The sequence below is a fragment of the Trichechus manatus genome, unplaced genomic scaffold (assembly GCF_000243295.1).
Source record: "Trichechus manatus latirostris isolate Lorelei unplaced genomic scaffold, TriManLat1.0 scaffold00014, whole genome shotgun sequence".
NCBI lineage: Eukaryota > Metazoa > Chordata > Mammalia > Sirenia > Trichechidae > Trichechus > Trichechus manatus.
The window spans coordinates 23,074-34,046 of NW_004443950.1; the positions used below are offsets into that span (position 1 = coordinate 23,074).

The following is a 10,973-nucleotide window of genomic DNA, read 5'->3' on the forward strand; positions in this document are numbered from 1 at the left end:
ATTTGGGAAAAGACAGTCTCTTTAACAAATGGTGCTGGCATAACCGGATATCCATCTGCAAAAAACTTAAACAAGACCCATCCCTCACACCATGTACAAAAATTAACTCAAAATGGATCAAAGACCTAAATATAAAATCGAAAACCATAAAGATCATTGAAGAAAAAATAGGGACAATGCTAGGAGCCCTAATGCATGGCATAAACAGAATACAAACCATAAGTAACAATGCACAAGCACCAGAATAGAGACTAGGTAACTGGGTGCTCCTAAAAATTAAACATTTACGCTCATCAAAAGACTTCACCAAAAGAGTAAAAAGACAACCTACAGACTGGGAAAAATTTTTTGGCTACAATAAATCCCATCCACATCTAATCTCTAAAATCTACAAGATTCTGCAAAACCTCAACAACAAAAAGACAAATAACCCAATTAAAAAATGGGCAAAGGATATGAACAGGCACTTCACCAAAGAAGACATTCGAGTGGCTACCAGATACATGAGGAAATGCTCACAATCATTAGCCATTAGAGAAATGCAACTCAAAACTACAATGAGATACCATCTCACCCCAACAAGGCTAGCATTAGTCCAAACACAAAATTATAAATGTTGGAGAGGTTGTGGAGAGACCAGAACATTTATACACTGCTGGTGGGAATGTAAAATGGTACAACCACTTTGGAAATTGATCTGTTGTTTCCTTAAAAAGCTAGAAATAGAAGTACCACACGATTCAGCAATCTCACTCCTTGGAATATATCGTAGAGAAGAGCCATTACACGAATAGATATATGCACACCCATGTTCACTGCAGCACTATGCACAATAACAGAAAGATGGAAAACAACCTAGATGCCCATCAACAGATGAATGGATGAATAAATTATAGTATATTCACCCAATGGAATACTCCACAACAATAAACAATGGTGAACCTGCGAAACATCTCATAACATGGATGAATCTGGAAGGGATTATGCTGAGTGAAATTAGTCACAAAAGGACAAATATTATATGAGAACACTATTATAAGAATTCAAGAAAAGGTTTACACACAGAATAAAACATTCTTTGATGGTTATGAGGGTGGGGAGGGAGGGAGAAGGGTATTCACTACTCGATGGTAGACAAGAATTATCTTAAGTGAAGGGGAGGACAACACACAATACAGGGGAAGTCAGCACAACTGGCCTAAACCAAAAGCTAAGAAGTTTCCTGAATACAACCAAACACTTAGAGAGACAGAGTAGCAGGGGGGGTCTGGGGACCATCATTTCAGGGGACATCTAGGTCAATTGGCATAACAAAGTTTATTAAGAAAATACTCTGCATCCCACTTCTGTGAGTGGTGTCTGGGATCTTAAAAGCTAGGGAGCAGCCATCTAATATACATCAATTGGTCTCAACTCACTTGGAGCAAAGGAGAATGAAGAACACCAGAGACACAATGAAAATATTATCCTAAGAGACAGAAAGGGCCACATAAACCAAAGACTCCGTCAGCCTGAGACCAGAAGAACTAGATGGTGCTCGGCTACCACCAGTGACTGCCCTGACAGGGAACACAACAGAGAGTCTCTGACAGAGCAGGAGAAAAGTAGGTGCAGAACCGAATTCTAGTAAAAAGACCAGACATAATGGTCTGAAACTGGAGGGACCCCGGAAGACATGACCCCCCAGACTCTCCTTTAGTCCAGAAATGAAACCATTCTCAAAGCCAACTCTTTAGACAAAGATTAGACTGGACTATGGGACATAAATGATACTCATGAAGAGAGTGCTTAGCTCAAGTAGATACATGAAAATTAACAGGCAGCTCCAGAAGCTAGTTGAAAGGACACAGGAAATCCGGGGCCAAAAGGAGGAGTGTGCTGTCACATTATAGGGAGAGTGGCTAGGGTCACACAGCAATATGTGTATAAATTTTTATAAGAGAAACTGACTTGAACTCTAGACTTTCACTTAAAGGACAATTAAAAAAAAAGTCATTGAGCAGGAAATGTACAGCTCTACACTGGATTTAAAAGAAATTAATGCCTGAGTATAGACATTTATGTACAATTACAAGGCATGTGCACCAATACACATGAACATTCTTTAAGTGCTAGGCAAGGCTCAATGACAAGTGCGTGGTACATGCTGTTGCCACAGCGTAATAGGGGTTCAGTTATACAGTAACAGGGAAATCTATTAAATGCTGCAGTTTGATACCGTCTTATAAACTTTTAATACTTCTTGCAAGTTTTGGGTAGTTCTTACCTGACTTTTATGATGAGAAAGATGAAAACTTCTAAGGGATCATTAGTGATTCAATGTGTAAATGACAGTATCATTATTGATTAGTGAAAACTTTTTCCTGCTATTCCTTTTTGAATTTTCTGGTTCTGTTTAGTTTAATAGTACCTTAAGATCACAAGGTAAGCTATTAAAAGAAATTGTTACTATCTGCAACTATCTATCTATATAAATCAAAATGTCCTTGCTACTATCCAACCTCCTCAAAATACAGTAATAACTTGGGTGTGGATTCACCATCCACAAATCCTTAATTTCAAATTTTGTGCACAAATGGTTTTACTGTTACCACTGATTTTAAATATTATAAATTTTAAAAGAACCTCAAAATTATAAATTAAAACTAATACAGTAAATGGATGCTTACCATAGTTTAGGTTCCAAAAAAGTAAAAAAAAAAAAAAAAAGATTCCAAAACAAGAAAAATTCTTGGTTCAAAAGAAGTACCATAAATCTCTAGGCCATACCAATCTGCCTTGAATCTTAGAAACTGCAGAGCCAACTTCCTCCTGTACAATTATGTTACTACTAAATTCTGTGCTCACCTTTAGCTCTTTTAGGCCATAGATGCGGACTCCAGCACTGGTACCTGAGGCAGCCAGCCAATTCCCATCGGGGCTGACTGCCAAGAGACACATGGCCTCCACAGTCTCTGTGAAGGCAGAAGAAGTGTAAGTCTCAGAATTGCCCCAGTGTTCACAGGCAGTCTTACCCTGAAGAGGATGGGAAATCCAATAAAATCCTCAGGGTTTTAAATCGCCGATAGGAGAAATTTCTTGACAGTTATGCAAATATGTTCTAGACATTAACCTACCCACTTTTTCTACTTAAATTAGCCACCCCTCATGTAAAGCAAAGCCACAGAGATAAAGCTGTAGGCATCACTTTCTCAGGCTTAACTAAGAAATTGTGTACTATGATAATGGAGAATCAGGGTAGCATCTACCACTAAAATCTATCATTTAAACTTAATTGTTTCCAACTCCTTTCCTACCAAATGGTTTTCAATCAAAGTTACGGACAGCTACTTCAGTGGACTTGAAGCATATTGTGTGTCTGCTGTGTATTTCACTAGGGGAAGATGGACAAACGTGAGCCATGTTTGTGTGTCTGCTGTGTATTGAGCACTAGGGGAAGATGGACAGACATGAGCCATATTTGTCATCAAGGGACTTTAAACCAATCTGGCAACATTAAGATACAATCGCAGGACAAAATCAGACGGTGATGCTATATGCCAAACACGTGCTGCATATAACACCCCTAAATGATGAGAAAGCTTTATAATAAGACATACAGAAAAGGATGGAGGCAGTGGTGGAGAACAGCATGAGCTAAAATAAACAACAAGGACTGGAACACTCAGGTTTGAGAGCTGTGAAGAAACCTGCTTGACTACAAGAGGAGATGAGAGAGGAGGAAGAAAGAAAGTTATATGGATAATGCAGAGCCTAATTTTAAGGGGTGCTAAATGCAAGATAGAAAGTCAAAGTTTTGTAATCCCTAATAAAAACATATAGGGTCTACAGGGTCACTGTAAGTTGGAATTGACATGACAGCAACTTGCTTGGTTTGGTTTTGGTTTAATAAAAAATATATACAGGCGCTCAACAAATACTGTCAACTTAACTGAGCTGATCCCTAACCTGAGGTTTCTTCTGCTGTTTCTGGAGCAGCTTATGGAGAATAACGGTGAGAGTTGACCTTCCAGGTTAATGGCGTCTAAATGACAGTGAAGCCGCTATACTCCAGGGCAAGGGACAAGGGAGAAGGACCACAGGAAGTATTCAAAACTACAGTAGAGATCAGTTTAAGCCGGGTACTAAATCCTCAGTTAACTGAGCAATAGTTAATGACAAACATTCATTTGCACATACTCATGTTCTCAAAGAATATGGAAAAATGCACTTCAGATTTAAATGAACACAGGTAAAGAAACAGCATGTATAAGGGTATCTTCATCTTTATAAAAACAATAAAACAAAACAAAGATGTTCACAAAATACCTACACACCAACGCTTATTGGAAATATATCAAAATATTAACAGTAGTTATTTCTGGGTGTCAGGATTACAAATGATTTTAACTTTCTTGTTGCTCTGTTAACAAAATGTTAAGAAGGATGATGAAACTTCTTTGGCCCCAAATAAGGAATCCAAAACCCAGTGAGAAAAGAGTAGGTGTGAGGAACATTTCAGATCTCATGAAGCATCTTCATTTGCCAGAGATTGCCTCCCACTTTAAATTGCAAACAAGTGAGTGAGTGTGTATTTGCAAGCGGGGAAGAGCATTAGTGAAGCCAGGACAATGAGGTTCAAAGGAGGAAAAAAAGATACACCTTAGACACAGACATCTCTCTCTCATTGCCAGTTACCAATTCCCACCTGACTGGGGCTGGAAAGTATGCAGGTGCTTGAAGCATCCTTCCGACAGCTGGATAATATGTAAAGACCCTTGATTTGATGCCACAAAGAGCTTAGTGGAGTCTTCAGAAAACAAAATCTGAAGGGCAGAGCGAAGGAACGCTGGCATTTTGGGAACCTTTGGGAGAACCAATAGTAAAAGCCAGTAAGCAAGAGAAGTGAGACCACAGGCTATCAAAAACAATCACAGCCAGGTTTAAATTACATTAACGCTTCCTCTATCTCTAAGCAAGCCAACTGACCAACGGCCCAGAACAATGACATGCACATTATAACCTATACACCCCCCTTCTTTTCTGTTCAGTAAATAGTAAATTCTGTATCATGGAAATAACTCAGTCACATATGAAACCATTAAGCAGGAAAGCCTAACCTTTACTGCCACCTTCTGGCACTTCCCTGTTGTTGTTAGGTGCCGCTGAGTCAGTGCCAACTCACAGCGACCCTATGTACAACAGAACAAAACACTGCCTGGTCCTGTACCATCCTCACAGTCATTGTTACGTTTGAGCCCATTGTTGCAGCAACCAATCTTGTCGAGGGTCTTCCTCTTTTTCGCCAACCCTCTATTTTACCAAGCATGATGTTCTTCTCCAGGGACTGGTCCCTCCCAATGACATGTCCAAAGTATGTGAAATGAAGTCTCACCATCCCCGCTTCCAAGGACTACTCTGGCTGTATTTCTTCCAAGACAGACTTGTTTGCTTTTCTGGCAGTCCATGGTATATTCAATATTTTCCACCATCAACATAATTCAAAGGTATCAATTCTTCTTTGGTCTTCCTTATTCACTGTCCAGCTTTTGCATGCATATGAGGCAAATGAAAATATCATAGCACGGGTCAGGTGCACCTTAGTCCTCAAGGTGACATCTTTGCTTTTTAACACTTTAAAGAGGTCTTTTGCAGAAAATCTGTCCAATGCAATAATTCATTTGATTTCCTGACTGCTGCTTCCATGGGCATTGATTGTGGATCCAAGTAAAATGAAATCCTCGACAATGTCTATCTTTTCTCCATTTATCATGATGCTGTTTTTGGCCCAGTTGTGAAGATTTTTGTTTTCTTTATGTTGAGGTGTAATCCATACTGAAGGCTGCAGTCTTTCATCTTCGTCAGTAAGTGCTTCAAGTCCTCTGTTTTCAGCAAGCAGGGTTGTGTCATTGCATACTGCAGATTGTTAATAAGTCTTCCACCAATCCTGAGGCCACATTCTTCTCAGATTTTTTGCTCAGCATACAGACTGAATAAGTATGGTGAAAGGATACAACCCTAATGCACACCTTTCTTGATTTTAAACTTTGCATTATCCCCATGCTCTGTTCGCATGACTGCTCCTTGGTCTACGGACAGGTTCCGCGTGAGCACAATTGAAGTGTTCTGCGAGTTCCCATTTTTTGCAATGCTATTCATAATTTGTTATGATCCACACAGCCAAATGCCTTTGCATAGTCAATAAAACACATCAGCAATGATATCCCTCGTTCCACGTCCTCTTCTGAATTCAGCTTGAATTTCTGGCAATTCCCTGTCCGTGTACTGCTGCAACTGATTTTGAATGATCTTCAGCAAGATTTTACTTGCCTATGATATTAATGATATTGTTCGATATTTTCTGCATTCTGTCAGATCACCTTTCTACAGAATGGGCACAAATACGAATCTCCTCCAGTCAGCTGTCTTTCAAATTTCTTGGCATAGACAAGTAAGCACCTCCAGCACTGCATCCATTTGTTGAAACATCTCAATTGGTATTCCGACAATTCCTGCAGCCTGTTTTTTGCCAATGCCCTCAGTGCAGCTTGGACTTTCTCCTTCAATACCATTAGTTCTTGATCACATGCTGCCTCCTGAAATTGGTCCTAGAACTGGGCAATGTTGAACCATTTCAGGAGGTAGCATCTCCCTACCCCTCCAAAATCACAATCAAGTCAAAATGGAAATAAGACCCTTTTGTAACAACTGTCTCCCTATAGCCTCATATCCTATACATTTCCATTTCACACAAAAACCACACACTTACGAAGTTTCTTCTTGTTCAGACAGACACTGGGCTATCACTTACCCTTTGGAGGCTTATGCTGTCACGTTCATAACTCAACCGGTAGAGAAAAAATCGAGAAGCTGTAGAACAGGCTATCCAACTTCCACATGGGGAGATACTGCTGCAAATAATGTTCTCAGGACCCTGACAATATTAAGAATCAGGATAAACATTCAAGAAAAACTTTATACCGACAAGGTTCACTGTTATATGGGTCCTCAAGCTCTTGCCACTCTGGACATAGCCAAAAATACCTACACACAATCCTGACACTCATGCTGTGTGTCACTATGATTACTTCAGAGGCAGAGCACCTATATGGTGTGGCTTTGCTTTCTAAAACAAGAATGGAAGTCTACAAATATTGCACACATGTCTCAGCCCTTTGAGTACTTCATACATAGCCTCACACTAAACCTCAACTTCAGATAACTGAGCAGGGAGGTATTTAATGTAAGAAATCTTTAGAGAGTAGGACTGTTTGTTTTGCCTATGACAACCTGCTTTAAAGACCTCTAAGAAATAGTAAGTGGAAAAATTGCAGAACAAAGAAGAAAAGTTCAATGTAACATTTATATAATTAAAACAAAAAAATCCTCACAAAATGATCTGTAAATGTATGTATGTACACACACGTACTCTCACACATTCTCTCTCACAAGAAAAGATTTGCAAGGATATACAACTAATAAACTAACAATAATTATTTCAGGGAAGGAGACCAGAATTAAAGAGACAGTCAAGTATATAAACTACAGATATCATTTGAATTCTTTACAGTGGGACTATAGTCAAAAATGTTTGTGTAGTTAAAATTCAAAGAAAGATATAAACCAGTTTGTACAGTACATTCTCATTAACGGGTGGAAATTTTTTTTGGAAGGGTATACAAGAAACTGACAACAATTATCTTCGTATAATGAGTGGAATTGGGGATATGGGGCAAAAGGAGGTTCATTTTCTTGTATACCCTTTTGTACTGTCTGAACTTTTTTTAAATATGCATGTTATTTTTATAATAATATTAAAAGAAGAAAATCAATTTCTTGTAGGCGTTCATACAGCAAATTCAGAATGCCCAACTTCTTGTGACATGGAACTGCATTCAAGTAGTTTTAGAGCTCATACAGTATGATGTTAACTAAGTAAGTCTCAAAATTCAGAATGGGAAAACCGTTCTGGATGTCAGAGCATCAGCGCACAGGTTAACTTCCTTACCTTTGTCTTGAGCTGCAGTAAATGATCAGCATTTTTAGAGAGTGGAAGGATATCCCCGTTCTTTCCTAGAACAAGAAATTTCCCTGAGGTTTTTCTTATCAAATAAAGTATTTCCCCTCCAAGATTATTTGTACATTTTTTCTGCTAAAAAGTCACTCCTGGGTAGAATGGAATCTCTACCAGTGGGAAATCAGAAAAATATCTAACTTAGTAAGTTCAAAATTTTCTGGGGGTATATAGAGAAATGCAGCGAGCACTTCCTTAGCTTCTATTTGGATGCCCCGGATATGGCCTGTGATAGATCACTAATTCTCTGACGCTCTACCCCACAACCAGGCATGCAGGTGGGAAGAAGTGGAGTTTGTGTGGCCCAGATTTTATTTGCTCATTTTAGGACCTAAAGCGAAAACCTCTAATCTACTACAAACAATGGGGCCCAAATGTTTCCTTAACATGTCATACAAAAGGCCCCTAGGCTGTCACGCAGGACCATCACTACTCAACAATTAATCATGCCATCCTTCAAAAGCCTGTTTTCACTGCCGCCACGGTAGGGCAAACTATGATTCCACAAGGCTCACCTCAACTACATCCTGCAGTGCAACATACAGAAAAGATCCAGTGCCCTGCTAAAGACTAACTCTCTGAGTTACTCATCTCTAGTGGGGGAAAAAACATAAGATCCAATGGACACAGAAAAATCAACTTCCTTCTTACCATAATCAGAATTTCAACAGCAATTCTGATTTTTGGCTTTTCTCTCCAGTTTTCTCATTGGGAAAAAAGCCTTCTCCCATTTTACCTGTTGCAACTGTTGATCCCAGTCGCCAAAGTTCCAAGTGATGAGCAAACTGGAAGAGGAGAAGATGCCTCTTCTTAGAACAGGAAATGAGACGTCGCTGTATGTAAGAATGGAAGAATTATGAGCTAGATTCATCGATTGCCTCAGTACTAGATATAGCAGCAACATCTTAGAACATCCTTTACTGATGAAATTCACTTACTTGATGAATATTTCATAAGTACTACTATATACCAGGCACTGTCCTAGGACCGAAGAACATAACGAGAATAAAAACATAGCTACTGCTCTCAAGAAGCTTATAATCTAACAAGGTGACACAGAATAAACAGGCAATTACACTACAGTGTCCTAAGAACTTTCACATAGGTAAGCACAGTGTGTAACGAAAAAAAGTAGGAAAGATACCCAACCTAGTCTTGTGGGGGTCAAGACAGGAGCCCTAGATGAGGCCCCCTGGTAGACACTGAGGCAAGGAAGGTAGAGGAGGACATTCTAAGCAGAGACATGGCCTGTGAAATTACTCAAGGGTAAAAGAACACAAAGGAATTAAGTCTTTCAGTATGGCTACCCTCAGTGGGGGTGGGGGTGGGGGTGGGGTACCTGCAATTATATGGAAGGAGAGGTGAGAGGAGAAGCTGAAGTCCAGGGCCAGATCTAAACAAGTCTCATAAGCCATGCAGAAGGAATTAGGTCATTATACTGGAGGCAAGAGGGATCAACCAAAGGCTTGTAATCATGCAGTGATGAACAAAGTTGCTTTTTAAACAAATCAGTGGAAAGCCAACTGGAATAACAGAAATATAAATAAGAGGAGCACATTAAGGAGCTACTGTGATGATACCCAGATGACAAAAGACACTGATCCAAACTGGGGTAACGGCAGTGCAGACAAAGAAAAACAACTAGATTGAAGAGACAGTGAGGAGGCGGACTTACTAAGGTTTACTGACTGAAAGGAATGTGGAAAAATATGGAGGGTGGGGAGGGGTTTATGGCTTGGAAAGATAGTACCATTCATCTGGAAGGGAATACTTGGAGTTAGGATTTTCCTGCTCCCATCCAGAATTAAAAAAGCACAATCTTAAAAAGCAAAATAAGGAGGCGGGGCCAGATGGCGGAGTAGTCAGGCACTTCCGGTGGACCCTCTTACAACAAAGACCCAAAAAAAACAAGTGAATCGATTACATACGGCAATCTAGGAGCCCTGAACATAAAAGGCAGAGTTGCAGAGACGGACTGAGTGGCAGGCGAAGGGAGAGACGATTCGGAAGCAGCAAGGAGTTGCCAGACCTGACCCGGGAAAAGCCTGAGCCCTTCAGGCCTGAGCAGCTCATGGGTGAGTGGTGAGCCAGGCAAGCAGCGGTGCTCGGGAGGTGCGTTTTCTGCACTGGGAGAGACCCAGTGCCAGAGACCCTACATGGCCACCCAGAACCAGTGAGAAGCAGCCCTGGTTCTGCGAAAGAGTAAGTACTTGCATACGGCCTACCGCGAGATCAAAAACCACCCCCCTTTAGGGAAAAACCTCTCTCACATTTACCTCCCTGCTCCCTGCTCTGCACTGGGTCCCAGACCGCTTCAGCAATTGCCGAGCCCCCTAGGTGGGAAGCAGGATCCGTCACACGCCCAGAGCCATTCTCCCTGCCTTGGAGAGTGAACAAATTAACAAATAGGGGAAAAAATAAATTGCTAACTCCCCTAAGCCAGGAACCCAGGGTAGGCACAGCTCCTTTGCCTAGGCACAGGCATAAGGGATCCATGGGACTTTGCCTGTCCCCCTGCACAGGCTTGTGTGGGCCCATTTCAACACCATAGCCCCTCATTACCACAGTACAACAGGGTGTATACCAGAAGTCTAACGTCAACTCTTCCAGCTATGAAGTGGCAGATTCTTAACATCTGACACTGCTCTGCCCATTAAGCAGGGTCTTTACCTACCCACATCAGAGGCCTGAGGACTGGTGGCTCCACCCACACAACCTAGCCACCTGCGTTACGGGTCCATGAATAAGAGGTGCCCCCCAGTCCTTACAACCAACAGCTTTAAGTGCTCATAGTCCGGCTGCAAAACCCACCCATCTATGTGCTCTAGGGAACAGGGACACGCCTTCCTCCTGGACAATCAGGGGTGGCCGTCAGCCCACTGCCTTGCTCAGACTGTGTCCCCCTGCTGGAGCCAGATGC

At 41.0% G+C, this 10,973-nt stretch overlaps 1 protein-coding gene across 2 annotated transcripts in view; it reads right to left on the reverse strand.

The window, feature by feature from the left end:
* UTP4 (UTP4 small subunit processome component) overlaps window positions 1–10,973 on the reverse strand; it is a 43,595-nt gene that overhangs the window by 11,003 nt on the left and 21,619 nt on the right. For both annotated transcript variants that reach the window (XM_004371444.2, XM_023726788.1), the window contains 5 exons: window positions 8,790–8,886; window positions 7,988–8,052; window positions 6,791–6,913; window positions 4,688–4,844; window positions 2,848–2,954 (listed from right to left, as the gene is read on the reverse strand). In XM_004371444.2, coding sequence (XP_004371501.1) covers window positions 2,848–2,954; window positions 4,688–4,844; window positions 6,791–6,913; window positions 7,988–8,052; window positions 8,790–8,886 — 549 coding nt within the window. The remainder of the gene's footprint in view (window positions 1–2,847; window positions 2,955–4,687; window positions 4,845–6,790; window positions 6,914–7,987; window positions 8,053–8,789; window positions 8,887–10,973) is intronic.